The sequence below is a fragment of the Theobroma umbraticum genome, unplaced genomic scaffold (assembly GCF_002168275.2).
Source record: "Theobroma umbraticum cultivar Fairchild unplaced genomic scaffold, ASM216827v3 scaffold_130.0, whole genome shotgun sequence".
Classification (NCBI taxonomy): Eukaryota; Viridiplantae; Streptophyta; class Magnoliopsida; order Malvales; family Malvaceae; genus Theobroma; species Theobroma umbraticum.
The window spans coordinates 3,968,761-3,984,473 of record NW_018397264.1 but is presented as its reverse complement, the minus strand read 5'-3'; the positions used below and the strand labels follow the sequence as shown (position 1 = coordinate 3,984,473).

General features: G+C 36.2%; 4 protein-coding genes and 2 pseudogenes across 6 annotated transcripts; 1 reads left to right on the top strand and 5 right to left on the bottom strand.

Annotated features, from left to right (window-relative positions):
- Positions 1–29: 29 nt before the first annotated feature.
- LOC110421452 (putative glutathione S-transferase) lies at positions 30–7,410 on the bottom strand (annotated as a pseudogene). Its single transcript, XR_016351542.1, has 3 exons — positions 7,172–7,410; positions 893–1,229; positions 30–633 (listed from the first exon to the last, which is right to left on the bottom strand). The product of XR_016351542.1 is annotated as a putative glutathione S-transferase (transcript).
- A 549-nt stretch (positions 7,411–7,959) lies between these two features.
- LOC110422255 (putative glutathione S-transferase) lies at positions 7,960–9,639 on the bottom strand. The gene is given in 4 exon segments (XM_021436097.2): positions 7,960–8,299; positions 8,302–8,455; positions 8,671–9,016; positions 9,537–9,639. Coding segments are annotated over 3 exon segments (663 nt in total). The 5' UTR covers positions 8,980–9,016; positions 9,537–9,639; the 3' UTR covers positions 7,960–8,099.
- LOC110422257 (putative glutathione S-transferase) lies at positions 9,389–10,684 on the bottom strand. Its single transcript, XM_021436099.1, has 2 exons — positions 10,249–10,684; positions 9,389–10,126 (listed from the first exon to the last, which is right to left on the bottom strand). Exons 1-2 carry the CDS (start codon positions 10,555–10,557, stop codon positions 9,806–9,808), a joined length of 630 nt encoding a protein of 209 aa, XP_021291774.1. The 5' UTR covers positions 10,558–10,684; the 3' UTR covers positions 9,389–9,805.
- Positions 10,685–10,948: 264 nt separating this feature from the next.
- On the bottom strand, positions 10,949–12,204 carry LOC110422256 (putative glutathione S-transferase). The gene is made up of 2 exons (XM_021436098.2): positions 11,373–12,204; positions 10,949–11,278 (listed from the first exon to the last, which is right to left on the bottom strand). The coding sequence occupies exons 1-2, from the start codon at positions 11,679–11,681 to the stop codon at positions 10,955–10,957; spliced, it is 633 nt and encodes a 210-aa protein (XP_021291773.1). The 5' UTR covers positions 11,682–12,204; the 3' UTR covers positions 10,949–10,954.
- A 122-nt stretch (positions 12,205–12,326) lies between these two features.
- LOC110422260 (putative glutathione S-transferase) lies at positions 12,327–13,552 on the top strand. Its single transcript, XM_021436100.2, has 2 exons — positions 12,327–12,763; positions 12,895–13,552. Exons 1-2 carry the CDS (start codon positions 12,455–12,457, stop codon positions 13,246–13,248), a joined length of 663 nt encoding a protein of 220 aa, XP_021291775.1. The 5' UTR covers positions 12,327–12,454; the 3' UTR covers positions 13,249–13,552.
- A 179-nt stretch (positions 13,553–13,731) lies between these two features.
- Positions 13,732–14,468, bottom strand: LOC110422258 (putative glutathione S-transferase; annotated as a pseudogene). Its single transcript, XR_016351521.1, has 2 exons — positions 14,173–14,468; positions 13,732–14,090 (listed from the first exon to the last, which is right to left on the bottom strand). The product of XR_016351521.1 is annotated as a putative glutathione S-transferase (transcript).
- Positions 14,469–15,713: the final 1,245 nt, after the last annotated feature.

Below are 15,713 nucleotides of genomic sequence, written 5' to 3'. Positions count from 1 at the left end.
AGCGTAATTGTAACCATAGCTATAACGGATAAATAAACTGGGACTGCTGCCATTGTATCTCAGACATTAACATACTGTTACATTACTTATAGATGTAGACGGTAAGAAAACTCAATCCTTGTACATCATTGTCTAATGTATTATTATTCTTAAACTAATAAAAGCCAGCATAACCAACATGAAAATTAAACAGAAAACTGATTAAAGTAGTTCTTCCTCACAACATAAATGTGTAATACAAACTGCTATTACCAGCTAATTTACTTTCGCCTGATTATGATGAGGTGATGTCTTATACAATTCTCTTCTCGTTTTGAAGAAATCTATTACTCTGTTGTGATCAGGGACATTGTCTTTGATTACAGGCTCTTCACCGAAATTCTTCATCCATGCATGCAGGCGAGGGAAGGTATCGGCTTTGATAAACTTGATTCCAGCTACCTCTTCCATAGGCACCAAGATATGAATAACCCATCCAAAGACAAGATCAGCCAATCCAAGTTTGTCACCCCCAAAGAACTTCTTGTCTCCAAGCCCATGCTACTCTATTTGTTTCAAAATTTCAAGGTTGTCGTTGATCGCCTTTTCCTGTTCTTCCCCAAATTTATGAAAGAATTCCGACATAGTTCGAGTCTGCAAAGATATAATCACAAGACAAATTAGGATCAAATATCAATCCTCGATTGAAACAGGCATGAACCTATTTTTGAAAATAAATAGAATAAAAGCATTTGTGATTGAAAAGTAGTGAGATCAATTAAAGATTGAGGACAAAAATGATGAAACATTTAGGAGTCGAGTTATGATTGTTATGAGATAAGAGTACCAACTCTTTCAACTAAGCTGCTCACTTGTGACTATTTTTGAAGAACAAAATCCGGATAACATATACCTTTTCATCTATGAATTTGGCCCAGAACCGGTCAACAGATCTCTCATGAACATCTTTTGGAAGCAGGGGATTCTCTGGCCATACCTCATCAATGTATTCAAGAATAACCAATGACTCTGCAATTGGTTTTCCTCCATGAACAAGCACCGGAATCTTCTTGTGGACAGGGTTGTACTGTAGCAGCAAGTCGCTCTTATTGGGGAGATCTTCCTCTATGTATTCATAATTCACACCCTTTAGTTTTAGAGCCCAAATGACCCTTAGGCTAAAAGGACTTGGCCAAAATCCGAAGAGCTTCACTTCATCTATGCTGTGATCTCTATTTTGTGTTAGTGGCCTTTATATACTTGATTGAGTGGCGACAGTGAATGATACTCAGTTTTCCTCAGACAAAATTGTTGACTATCATTGCCGGGGGTTGGATTTTTGTCTATATCAGGTGCGTCATGGGTGATGCATCTGAATGATCAGTGCTTGCTGTAAAATATTTGTAAAATCTGGGAATCTGTGGAAGAAAGCAAACTTTAGATGATCAGCCTACCCACTTTCAAAATTTATACATCTGTCTGTTAGTTTTCACTAGTTTTTTGTTTTGAATTCACTGATGAAATTAAAAATTGTTTTCCATGAAGAACTTTGGCATAGAGTGGGAAGCAATTTTAGTACTCTAAAGTTACAAAGTGAGAAAAAGGTAGTACCATACTGAATTTGATCTTTACGTCAAGCATGATGTATTCATATTAGTTGGATTTGGCATACATCTTTCAGGTCAGTAAGAAAACTCTGATCGTCCCTACAAATTTTTGAAACTTAGAAGATATGAACTGGCCAATGGGTCTACAATTTGATTTAGATTTAGTTCAATAAACAACTATGCTGATATCAACAGATTTCCTTCTTTTTCTCTTTCCCTTTTTGTTTTCTCATTTTGCTGTTAATGTCAAGAACCACTCCAACTAAAAGGTTTAAAATATTATGTAAGAGTTTATACTTGGCAAAGAAAGAAAAAGTTGTAAGAGAAGGATTTCAAGTTCAAAGAAATGTACAGCAACTATGGCCAAGTAATACCTCAAATCAGAATGGAACTCTTGCAGCATACAGTCTGTATGGTAACAAATTGAAGTTATACGAGAATCATTGGAGAGTTAAAGGTGGTGAACTAGTTGTTTTTTCCTTTAGCTTGAACTGCAGCTAAGCTATTCTATCATGGGGCTGTATAATGGGTAGTTTAGCAAATTAACTTTAATACCCTGGAGTCCTAGGTCTCAAATCTCTGCTGCAATTTGCACCAAGTGACAGTTCTGTTTAAGCTTACCATTCAGAAAATCTCTCTGAGGATAAATAATCATCTAGTAAGTCTTGATGTGTCTGAAACTATTGTTAGAACACCAAACTGAAAAACTTAGAAATTGGCTTCAAGGCGTGTATCAATGCCACTCCTTAAGGTTTTATTCGCCCCCACTTAAGTGTGCAAAAGAGTTACCGGCGTATAAACCTCGAAGATACAATGAAGCCCAATGATTGATGGCGTTTGTGCACTGACGAAATCAACCACTGAGCACTCACCGGAGTAAAACAAGATTATCAAACTTCTATAATACTTTTCTGCAGGAAAATAGTATAGAAGAAAACTTGGAAAATGTTTGAGAAAGAAGATTGAGAGATATTGTTGTTTTTTCTTATTTTCAATGGATAATGAGGGTCATCTTTTATAGGCATAGATGCCTGTTCTCAACAGACACTATTTGTGTCTGTTACAAAGAGTTGCTTCTGTTGATCTTTTCTCAACAGACGTGACTGTTTATAGTGTCTATTGATTTAATTTTCAACAGACACAACCCTTTCTTTCGATATGAAATCATATTTATTTGAAAATATCCAACAATCCCCCACCATTTCAAATTAATCCAAATTTTTCGATAATCTTGGAAATCAATTGCATAAATGAAGGTGTCTTCCGATTGAACCTTTACTTAGTGAAAACATATTAAAGTTAACGAAATGCATGGTAGACTCTGCTTTGAACCAGCTATTTCATTTGGTTAACCGAACACATTTCACACAATGATTTCAACACCAATGAATGCACAGTATCCGCGACGCTTTTATGGCCATGCGTCCATATCCTCTTTTCATGAGTACTGTTAGAGCCAAGCTCTTGAACTCCAGAAGCGGCCACAGTTCATATTCACATAGGTAGATCCCATGAATGCCCCGTAACAAAGCATTCTAACAATTATGTTATGGTCTATTAAGATATAACTCATCCTTCCTTATCATTACGGGATCACACACTTCAACTAGATGGAATAAACATAATAGCTAAGCTAGACCACACAAATGATTACTTGTGCTCAATTCAACTCGAAGACTGACTAATATCAAGCGTAGATTAGTTCCCCATGGTCACTTTCAATGAGAGCTTTATCACCATCCGTTTGAGTCTTATACAATAATCCTCTACAAGATTTATTGGTTAGAAGGACCTTACCGCCAAAATTCTTCCACTAGAACCTTCACAAAAGTTATAGTAGTCACTCACTCACAGCCACTCAAAATTAAGTAGTCTAACAAGCTATGTCTAATGCTCAATAGTGACTAAGACTTATCCTTCACATGTTATAAGTTATGATTCAATAATTTGCTAGAGTGCTATCGAACCATCACAACAAATATGAATATGAGAAGAGATTCGTTTTAGGCCTCAGTATAAGGCACGCAGCCAGAGACTAAATTCTTAGCCATTATAGCTGTCACTTGGATCGCATGCCAATATAAAATTCGGCTGCCAATGGTAGATATCAGTACCATTTGTTTCTTGACCACCCAAAAATCGGCTACCCACTCACACAAATGAATCCATGCCACTTGTGGATACCATGAGTCTTCTAAACTTGTAATGCCAACTAGCATCCGAAATCCTATCCACAGTACGAAATGCATGTATTACCATAAGCACAAAGTACGCTAATTAATTGTTCTTCGCCTAAATATCGAGACTCCTATTTATGGCTGCCCAATGCAATAGCATCCTGGATTACTGTGTATGATCTACCAATTTTCCAACAGCAATAGTCTATATCTGTGCCTTGATACATGTCATTGCAATACATCAAAAACAATACTCTTGCACATTGTAACAATGCCTAAACCCACATGATTAGGTACTATTATTTGAGACTGTATCCATGGGGTAGATGCGGATAACAATTACTTAATCCCCTTCTCAAGCACCTTTGCTAATCCGAGTGTGATACCATTATAGCAATAGTATCCATAATAATTTTCATTCGAAAGATATCAATTATCTGATGTTCAAATGCATTGCCACACGACAACCTGTTAACATTCTAATCTATTCAATGAGATATGATCCACGCAAATGCGTTATCTTGATCTGGCCTCCACGATGGTTCTATTGGATACATAAAAACCAATTATCTGCATATTATAATTAGCATCACAGAAAGCCACATTATATTAGCAGAGAGTATACATTGGTTAATGCAATTAGCACCTTTAATTCATTATCCAGTGAAATAGGCTTAATCTAATATTAATTTAATGACATTGCACATACCATGAATTTTTCTATTAAACTTCTTGTCCCAATGTTAATCATACAATTAGCATAGATTGTTCCAAAATAAAGAAGATTATAAAAACACCTATATCTGAATGCTATTAGCAATTTGTCATTAGAGTAGCCATTGAAAACAATTCATAAGTAGCACTTGTGCTTAAGCCCTATAAAAATGACTGACAACGTTCTTATCAAACTTTATGAAAGCTATGTCCTAAAACAACAAACCACCTTCTGTTGTTCCATGTAGACTTCTTCTCTCTATTTCACCATCTAAAATGCAGTTTTTGAGTACATCCATTTGGTCGAATTATTTAACTTAGTAATACTTGCATGCAAGGTGATATTAGAAGATACTCACTAATTAGTAGTCAATTCTTGCTACTGGAAGATATAAGTATCAAAGTATCAATCCCTTGCGCGTAAAGCCTTTGGCTACATCTTGCTTGAACTTGTCTATGGTTCCATCTACTTTCATTTTCTTTTAAAAATCCATTTACAACCTATTGATTTGGACCTGGTGGAAGATCAACCAAATCCAAGTATTATTTCCCATTATTGAGTCCATCTCATCATGGATTGCTTCCTTCCAAAATGCAGAATCTTGAGACTTCATTGCCTCGTCATATGTAACAGGGTCCGATTCTAAATTAAAACAATAAGGAACTTATTGTTAATATTTCTCCCGTTCCTTCTATAAGGAACATATAAAAGTCTGGACCAAAATCTTTTATCTTTCTAGCCCTTTTGCTTTCCTTACTTCTAAGCTAGATTCATCATTAATTTTATTTTGTTCTAATGGAAGACATGTGATTGAATTGATTGTAGTGGCTGTAGTTGCCTTAAAACAGATTTGAATCTATTCTCATCAAATATTGCATCTCTTGATTCAATAACAGTATGATTGGAATTGAATCATTTGTTCAATTACCATGAACCTATATGCTTTACTATGTTGTGCATATCCTATGAATATGCATTCTATTCCTCTTTCACCAATTCTTTCTTTTGGTTCCAGAACTTTAACTACAGCTCTACATCCCCAAATCTTCATATAACTAAGGTTTGGTTTCCTTTCTTCCATTGTTTCATGGGTCTTTTAGTTTCTTATAGGAACTCTATTTAATATGTGACAAGCTGTTAACAAAGCTCTCCCCAAAACCTTTTCCAAGACTTGAATATGATAACATAGCATTTACCATTTCAGTCAAGACCCTATTCTTCCTTTCTGCTACACCATTATCTGTGGGTAAGGTGCTGAAATAATGGAATACCAATAGATCCGAAATAATAGACATAATATTCTCCACCTCTGTCTGATCTTAAAACATTTGATAAAAGATTCACATTGAATTCAACTTCTAATATAAACCTTATTTATCAAGCACTTCATCTTAGAATGCAATAAATATACATAGCAATATCTAGAAAAATCATCAATGAAGTGACAAAATATTCTTTCCAGCTAATGTAGGTGTACTATGCATATCGCACACATCACTATATGTATAATTCAAGTAATTTAGTATTTCTTTTAACTTAGAGAAAAGGATTTCTAGTATTTTTGTCAGCATGCATTATTGCATTATCAATATTTAGATTAAATTTGGAATCAAGTCCATTTTATACATATCATTCAATCTTCTATAATTTAAATGTCCTAATCTATAATGCCACAAATAAGAAGACTCAATCATATAAGCAGAAACAACTATTTTGTTTTTTTATTAACAATATTTAATTTGAACATTCCATCACACATGTAACCTTTTCCAACAAATATACCCCCCTTAGACAGAATGAATTATATTGCCTCAAATACAAGTTTGAACCCAAACTTATTTAATAGACTTCCAGACACTAAATTTTTCTAACTTCTGGAACATAGTAAACATCTTTCAAAGTTAGAATTTCCCAGAAGTAAACTCAAGTTCAACAGTCCCTTTACCTTAATGGTTGCTGTGGAAGAATTTCCCATATATAGGAAATTTCCATAGTCACTTGGAGAGAAATTCTTGAACAAATTCTTGTCATTACACACATGTTTGGTTGCTCCTGAATCAATCCACCAATCATCATTTCTTCAACCATATTGATTTCTGAAATCATGGCACAAAGTTTTCAGAAGCAACACCATTTGAAGAAGTAATTTTCTTCTTCAATAATCGACATTCCCTTTTGAAATGTCCTAGTTTTCCGCAATGGAAGCATGTGCTTTTGTTCTTTCTTTTGAATTTCAGACCATAGCAATCTGTGTGAACTCTTTTTGGCAGGTTTAGTGGTCTGTCTTTCCTCCACTACATGTACTTTGGCTTCACCAGAAACAGCGACTTGCTCTTGTTTCCTATATTCCTCTTCAATTCGAAGATGATGCCAAAGCCTCAAGATTTATTTCTTCCTTTTTGTGTTTCAGACTTCTTTAAAGTCTTTCCATGATGGAGGAAGTTTGTCTATAAGGGAGATACAACTATAGTTTCATCCATGTTCATTTTATATTGTTTAAACTGATTAAGCATTCTTTCAATTTTCCGTAATGTTCTATAACAGAACGCCCATCTACCATTTGATAATTAATAAAGCGACTAACAAGAATTTCTTACTTGTTGCATCTTCTGTCATGTACCTGGCTTCCAGTTTGTCCCACAATCTTTTGCAGTAGCCCGTCTGGTAGGTGTCAAATAAGACATCAGCCAAACCATTCAAGATGTGACCTTTGCACATAAATCGCATTGTCCATTTTTGTCTCTCTCGTTGCAGCAACAGATTCATTTTCTCCTTCTTCTGGTCTAGGTGTCGTCAAAACATAAACAACTTTCAAAGTTGATAAAAGGAAATGCATCTCTTCCTGCCATCTTGGAAAGTTACTGCCATCAAACCGATCTAATTTTACAAAGTCAGAAGCCAATTCTCTTAGTGTTCCGCTTGCAGCAGCCATTGTTGAACGAGATTAAAACCTTAAGATTGTTAGAACACCAAACTGAAAAACTTAGAAATTGGCTTCAAGCGTGTATCAATGCCACTATCCTAAGGTTTATTCGCCCCCACTTAAGTGTGCAAAAGAGTTACCGCGTATAAACCTCAAGATACAATGAAGCCCAATGATTGATGGCGTTTGCACTGACGAAATCAATCCACTGAGCACTCACCGGAGTATAACAAGATTATCAAACTTCTATAATACTTTTCTGCAGGAAAATAGTATAGAAGAAAAACTTGGAAAATGTTGAGAAAAGAATTGAGAGATATTGGTTTTTTTCTTATTTTCAATGGATAATGAGGGTCATCTTTTATAGGCATAGATCCTGTTCTCAACAGACACTATTTGTGTCTGTTACAAAGAGTTGCTTCTGTTGATCTTTTCTCAACCGTGACTGTTAATAGTGTCTATTGATTTAATTTCAACGACACAACCCTTCTTTTCGATATGAAATCATATTTATTTGAAAATATCCAACAACTATTAATCGAATCAAAAGGTTTATTGTTTGGATTAATTAAGATTCCATTACATAGTACCACACCAGGTAATCAAGGCAGAGACATACCATTGTATCATTTTGCTAATATCCATAACATAATAAATGAAACATAGAGTATTAAAAGGCAACGTTCCTGATGCTAGTTTCATTTAGATGCCAGCAACATCTCTCTACGACGCTTTAATAAAGCAAACATCTTATCACGATCAGGGCGGTTTTCTTTAATTATAGGAACTTCCTTGAAATTTTGGATCCATGACTGCAAACGAGGGAACTTGTGTGCTTCAAATATTTTTAGCCCTGCTGCGTCTTCAATAACTCCCAGCCAGTGAGCAACTGCACCAATGCCATGTCCACCATGCTAATCTTGTCTCCCCCATAGAATTTCTTCCCTCCGATCAGGCCATGTTCTTCAATGGTTTCTAACATTTCCAGGACATCCTTGACTGCCTTCTCCTGCTCTTCGCCGCTGGTTCGATACATCTTTGAGATTGAGGGACTCTGCCAGAACCCGAGATAATATGGATGTTACTAAACAATGATCAACAAAAATGGAACAATTTTTTATGCTTTCTAACATAAGAAGTTCAATATCCTGACTCTGTATTTTCTAATATTAGCTAACACCCTACAATATCATATACATCTAATCTAACCAAAGAAATCTGAAAGCTTAAATAATGAAAAATCATATGCACCAAAGCAAGAAGAATTACCTTATCATCAGCAAATTTAATCCAAAAACGAGCCATTGCCCTCTCGTAGGGATCACTTGGCAGCAAGGAAGGTTGTGGCCATATCTCTTCAATGTATTGAAGAATAATGGTGGACTCACATATTGGTTTTCCATCATGAACAAGCACAGGAATCTTCTTATGAACTGGATTATACTGAAGAAGCAAGGGGCTCTTACTAAGGAGATCTTCTTCTATGTATTCATAGGGTATGCCTTTGAGTTTCAGAGCCCAAATTACTCTGTAACAATATGGACTAGTCCAAGCTCCTAGCAATTTCACTACAGCCATGATGGAGAGATCAATCAATCGGGTAGATCCTGGGTGCCTTCAAAGTAATTTTATAATAATGATTAGAGGTCGAAGTCTACACCAAGGTAACCAATTCCAAATCATAACGGTAAAGCTGAAGTATAAAAAAAAAAAAAATTGTCCGGAAGACAGTGCTAAATGTTTAAGAAAAGATGCAGACTTGACGTCAAAAGTGGATCTATCAATTTTTAATATATATGAGTGGGTTTAATTTTATTCTGTCACATGCTTTGAATTGTGTTGTTCAGCTATATATAGATATGTCATGCATGAAGCAAGCTTAATTAATTGGTTGGTTTTGTGTTTGAGTCCACGGAAACTTCACCAGATCCTTCATCTTGTCAATTATTAATAAAGAAAGAATAGAAAACTGGATTACGCTAATTGATAAGAAACAAGTGTCTTCCCTCTACTAACATCTTTTCTTTTTAAAACATTATATAGGGGCTTTCATTAATCTGTGGGGAGTGAAAAAATTCCACCCACAGAATCAAAAGAAAAGAACAAGGTATTGCACACTACACCCAAACACGTACCGGCAAATTCCTCCAATACTTTTGCTGGATCAGAACAAACGATCTTGGGCTTCCAATACTGAGCAAATAACAGACTCACAGGGCCAAAGAAAGTACATTTTGCTCTTTTCATAAGCCCTGATGGAGATAGAGAAAGATAAAGTATGACTACACGCAGCTAAATTCCCAGAAAAATGAGTTTTGAGAAACAAAATTATCTAGATATATTTTCTGTTCAAAGCGCACACCCCATCTTCTTAGGCCTCTTTCATTTCGTCTTGTCCTTTATATCATTTAGCTACCGGAGACATTTCCCTTTGACGCCTTAAGAAAGCAAGCATCTCATCAAGGTCAGGGAGGTTTTCTGTGATGACAGGAACTTGCTTGAAATTTCTGAGCCATGCCTGCAGGCGATGGAGATTATGAGCTTCAAGTAGCTTCTCCCCTCCCACCCAATGAGCAAGTCCAAAGACTATATCCACCATGTTAATCTTGTCCCCACCAAAAAATTTCTTCTCTCCAAGTCCTTGTTCTTCAACCATTTTTAGCATTTCCAAGCTATCTTTCTCTGCTTTCTCCTGCCCTTGACCAACCATCCACATTGCTGGACCCTGTAAAGAACCAAAGAACGGAAATTTTCATCAAGTTAGAAATTTCTTTTGCCAAGAAAAGTTAAAAGTCTCTGTACTCTTACTAGATGACCAGAAACCTTGTAAGCGATGAACAAAAGTACCTTATCTTCAGCAAATTTAATCCAAAATCGAGCCATGGCTCTCTCATAAGGATTACTCGGCAGCAAAGAATTTTGTGGCCATATCTCTTCAATGTATTCAAGAATAATCGAAGACTCGCATATGGATTTTCCACCATGAAAGAAAACTGGTACTTTCTTGTGAAATGGGTTGTGTTGGAGAAGCAAAGAACTCTTATTGCAGAGATCTTCTTCTACATAGTCAAATGCTATGCCTTTCAATTTCAAAGCCCATTTGACTCTGTAAGTGTAAGGACTAACCCAAGTCCCCAGCAGCTTTACTTCAGCCATGTTTGAGATATCAGTTGAGTTCTTCTTTCTTTTTTTTGGGTACTTGGACCTATAACTTAAAATAGCAAAAGGCTCTCCAATTGAATTATAATAAATGAATGGATTCAAAGAATACTTTGACAATCCCTGTAATTGAATTCAACAGTCAAAAAAGTCAACAATATGCAAATTCAATATCGGTGGCTGAACAAATATTTGATGGATGGTTTCTGGAGGGAGGTAAGGTTATATGTTAAATACTTTAACCTCTACTCTGTTCGAGATCAATGAGGGTAATCAAAATGGACATTGGGTAATTAAAGAAAGTACATCTACCAATAAAAGTAGAGCAAAGTTCCAGCAGATGATTTTTTATTCTTTCTTTTTGGTACTTGTTGTTCCGATTGCTAGCGAAAATCTATGTCTCTCGCTTTAACAAACGACCAAGGTCAGGGAGGTTTTCTTTGACTTCGGGGACTTCCTCGAAATTCTTGGTCCATGCGTGCAGGCGAGGAAACTTGTGGGCTTCCAGCAGATTTCTGCCCAGTACCTTTTCAATGACTCCAGGCCAGTAGGCGAGTCCGCCAAAGGCTATGTCCACCATGCTGATATTGTCTCCTCCGAAGAATTTCTTGTCTCCAAGGCCATGTTCTTCTATGGTTTTTAGCATTTCCAAGCTCTCCTCAATTACTTTCTGTCGTTCTTCGCCTCTAGTTCCACAAATTTTCCATACTATTGGACCCTGCTCGAACCAAAAGGCGACGTCAAATTAAACAAACTATCAATTAAAATAAAAATGGTAACGTTTTTCTGTTGAACTATTTTGTTATGGAAACCTTATCATCAGCAAATTTGATCCAAAACCGGGCGATGGCTCTCTCATATGGATCACATGGCAGCAAGGAATTCTGGGGCCATATCTCTTCAATGTATTCAAGAATAACCGAGGACTCGCAAATCGGTTTTCCACCGTGAATTAGCACGGGTATCTTCTTGTGAACCGGGTTACATTGGAGAAGCAAAGGACTCTTATTGGAGAGATCTTCTTCCATGTATTCATATGCTATGCCTTTGAGTTTCAGAGCCCAAATGACCCTGTAACTGTAAGGACTCAGCCACATTCCAAGCAGTTTCACTTCTTCCATGTTTGAGAGATCAATCAGAGTGGGCAATGGCCTTGCACATCTCTAGCTAGTCAAATTTTATAGTAATCATAGAATCGGCAAGTGCTAAATTCCAAGACAAATTCGAATAAACATAAATGGTTTTATGCAATTGTTGTAGTCGAAATCGAGAATTTTCATTTGTGATGAGCTGGAAATTCTAGGGTCATTTTCTCATGAGATAGAATAATGAGGTATATGCCTTGAACGAATCATAGCCCCATGTTAGTGTCCAAAAACCGGATAAAGTGAATCGGCCAGTCAATTATTGGATGATTTTCCCTTCCCTTAGTCTCTGAGATCCCAACTGAGCTGTTTTATTTGGGATTTCATATGTGAATTCCATTCAGATGATCTTACCCACATTTACCCAATTTCACCTTCCAATTAAAGCCAAGAATTAAGGAGCTAAATTTTCTAAGCAATATTATACAAAAAGGCCATTACATAGGCAGAATTCACCTACTCCAAAAATAATGTAATCATTTCGTTTTCTTTGACTATTGACCAGTTCCACAACAGGACTTATCTTCTTTCCCGAGTTCCCACTATAAAATATATGGAGAGTTTCGAAAAGGACAACCTGTTTTGGAATTCAATCATTGATTAACAAAAAAGTTTAAAATGTTTAAGCTGACTGTTTGAGTTGGTGAACTTCATTATTCTCTATAAATTGACTTTTAGAAGGCATGCAATGTCTCACCATTATCAGAATTTCAGATTGATCAAGAATCTGAGTACTTGATCTCACTCACATGGCTGAAGTGAAGCTGCTTGCAGCATGGCCTAGTCCTTTTTATTATAGAGTGGTTTGGGCACTGAAACTGAAAGGCGTAGCATATGAATTCATAGAAGAAGATCTAGCCAACAAGAGTCCCTTGCTTCTCCAGTATAATCCAGTTCACAAGAAAATACCAGTACTCCTTCATGGTGGAAAGCCAATTTGTGAGTCCATGATCATTCTTGAATACATCGAAGAAATTTGGCCACAAAATTCCTTGCTACCAAGTTATCCCTATGACAGAGCCATTGCTCGTTTCTGGATCAAATTTGCAGATGAAAAGGTAAATCTTTTGCCTTCTAGACATGGTTTTGGAGCATATGCTATTCCTAATTTTCATTTCATTAATCTGAATTGTACAAGATCTATTTAATTGTTATTGATAATTTATTGTTGCATCTTTGATTCTTACAGAGTCCAGCAATCTGGATGATTTTAAGGACCAACGGTGAAGAGCAGGAGAAGGCGGTTAAGGACAGCTTGGAAATGCTAAAAACCATTGAAGAACATGCACTAGCAGAGAAGAAATTCTTTGGGGGAGACAAGATGAACATGGTGGATATAGCTTTCGGACACCTTGCCCACTGGTTACCAGTTATTGAAGACGTAACAGGAGTGAAGCTACTTGAAGCTGGCAATTTCCCTTGTTTGCAAACATGGATCAAGAATTTCAAGCAAGTTCCAATAATCAAAGAAAACCTCCCTGATCGTGACGAGATGTTTGCTTTCTTCAAGCGCCGCAGGGAGATGATACTTGCTTCTAAATGACACCATTGTCCCAGAATCTATGTTCTGAATTTTCTCTATACAATTTACTCATTTTGTGGATATTACCTAGTGAAATAAATAACATGTAAAAATTATGTGTCATAGGCCCCAGTTAGTTAGCAGTAGCACCAAGGTCACTTCAGTTTGCGTCGGGCAGGATATGAAATTCGATTGTCCTGGTTTATCTTGCATCATCCATGACGCATCTGAATTAATGGAGTTTGTACTCTTTCGAGTCAAAAGAGAACCTTTTGGGAAGTGCTCATGCCCCACGTTTAACAGTTGAAAAGGACTAAAGGAAATGTGTCTGTCCATGCATTTATACAAATACACTGGTGCAGTTTATGATAAGAAAATCTTGAGATATGGTCCCATTTCTCTCCATTAAACTAAATAAGTTTATTCATTAATTGTAGCCAAATCAAAAAATTAAAAGCACTGATTTATTCACTTCGATTCATTGTCTGCAGTTAAGAATAAGATCAAGAAAATATTAAAAAATTAGAAAGAATACTGTCACTTGGATGCAAGCAGCATTTCCCGGTGACGCTTCAAGTAAGCAAACGTTGCATCACGGTCGGGGAGGTTTTCTTTGATTACAGGAACTTGTATGAAGTTTTCGATCCACTGATTCAGGCGAGGGAACTTGTGGGGTTCGACTAGCTTCATTCCTGCTACATCTTCAATAATTCCCAGCCAATGAGCTAGCCCATATTAATCTTCTCATCCCCCACCCCATGGGCATGTTCTTCGATAGTTTGCAGCATTTCCAAGCTCTCTTTCACTACCTTCTCTTGTTCTTCGCCGTCAGTTCGATAAACAGGCCAAACTGTTGCTGCAATCTGCCAGAATGAAGATACATTGTAAGCGTAGCGACACAGTCTAATACTGCCATAATCTGAAGATTCTGAATCTAAAATATACCCTGTCTTCTGCAAATTTAATCCAAAATCGAGCAGTGGCTTTGTCAAAATCTAAGATATACCTTGGCAGCAAGGAATTATGTGGCCAAGCCTCTTCAATATATTAAAGAATAATCGTGGACTCACAAATGAGTTTTCCACCATGGATGAAAACAGGCATCTTCTTGTGAAATGGGTTGGACTGAAGAAGCAAAGGACTCTTATTGCAGAGATCTTCAAAGTATTCGTATGCCAACCCCAAATAACTCTAAAGAAATAAACACAAGCCCATGAGCCAACAAGCTTCACTGCAGCCATGTTTGAGCCATCAATAGCCAAAGTTGAGATTTTGTAATTTGTAGTGAGAAATGGGATTATACGATTCGATGAAACAATTAATTGTGAATTCAATTATTATTCAACTCTTTCCCAACAAAGCATTATTCAGCTATTTTCTTTGTTTTATCTCTTTATTTAGTTTTTTTTTTCAGCAAAGTATCATGAACTATGTTTATTCAATTATTCCATAAGAACCATATCACCTATAATTATCTTTACAAAAATACTACAATATTTAATATAATAAAAAAATAATTAGATTTAATTAAAATTTTTTATATAAAATAGAAAATAAAATATTCATACACGAAAATCTCTCCTTTATTTCCACGCTATAATTTATTCCTTAACAAACTAATCAATATAACAGGATAATGAGAAATAAATAAATGAAAATTATAAAATATTATCTATATATATAATATATTTAATGTAAAAAATATTTTGCATAATTAATGAATATTGATATTTTTATGATGTTATAATAAAAAAATTATTAAAGATGAATTTTTATTGAAAACGGGCCATGATGAAGAATATTTTCTACGTAATTATTCAAACAATTAAAAATATTTTCGATTAATATGTTTCATATAAAACAAAATATTAGATTTACTTCTGTTTTCATGGGTTTTTTGCTTGGGTTTTGTTGCTTTATTGGGCCTGGTATTGGGTTTCTGGCTACTGGCAACTCCATTTTCTAAAGAGTTGATCATCTTCAAGGCTTCGACTGGCAGCGTCTGTCTGGACGGTCGACCTGAAGGATGATAACGATGAACTCGTAAGAGATCCAAAATCTCTGCCAAAATTTCCCCGAAGAAAATTTCTTGAAACCACCCATGTGGCGAAACTCCACCACTTTAAGCTTCTCTTCGAAGCTTCTATGCTCTTCCTCCTCCATTAATCATTATTACTTTCATTACGCATCCGCTTTTTCCATTTTAAGTCCGAACGGCGTTGTTGAACCGGTACTTTCTCCTTCTTATCGACGCTTCTATTCCTCATCGGCGACGCCTTCGCCTTCTCCTACATCTGACTCCGTCATAAAGCTAGGGTTTCTCGCTGACAAATCCCTCGCGTTTCGACCTTTGAGTTCCAAAGCTAGAGATGCCATCCAGCTCGCTCGTCACTACGGTCGATGTTACTGGGAGCTCTCCAAGGCTCGTCTCAGGTCAAATCTCATACAAATTTTTAGCCAGATCTTTGAAATGTTGATTTTTTTTT

Bases quoted from the DNA above. Each gene is read 5' to 3' on its own strand.
- LOC110422257 (XM_021436099.1), bottom strand. From the start codon at position 10,557: ATGGCTGAAGTAAAGCTGCTGGGGACTTGGGTTAGTCCTTACACTTAC. The intron at 10,127-10,248 runs GTACTTTTGTTC...GGTTCTTTACAG, and splicing joins TTAAATTTGCTGAAGATAAG to GGTCCAGCAATGTGGATGGT.
- LOC110422256 (XM_021436098.2), bottom strand. From the start codon at position 11,681: ATGGAAGAAGTGAAACTGCTTGGAATGTGGCTGAGTCCTTACAGTTAC. The intron at 11,279-11,372 runs GTTTCCATAACA...TGGTTCGAGCAG, and splicing joins TCAAATTTGCTGATGATAAG to GGTCCAATAGTATGGAAAAT.
- LOC110422260 (XM_021436100.2), top strand. From the start codon at position 12,455: ATGGCTGAAGTGAAGCTGCTTGCAGCATGGCCTAGTCCTTTTTATTAT. The intron at 12,764-12,894 runs GTAAATCTTTTG...TGATTCTTACAG, and splicing joins TCAAATTTGCAGATGAAAAG to AGTCCAGCAATCTGGATGAT.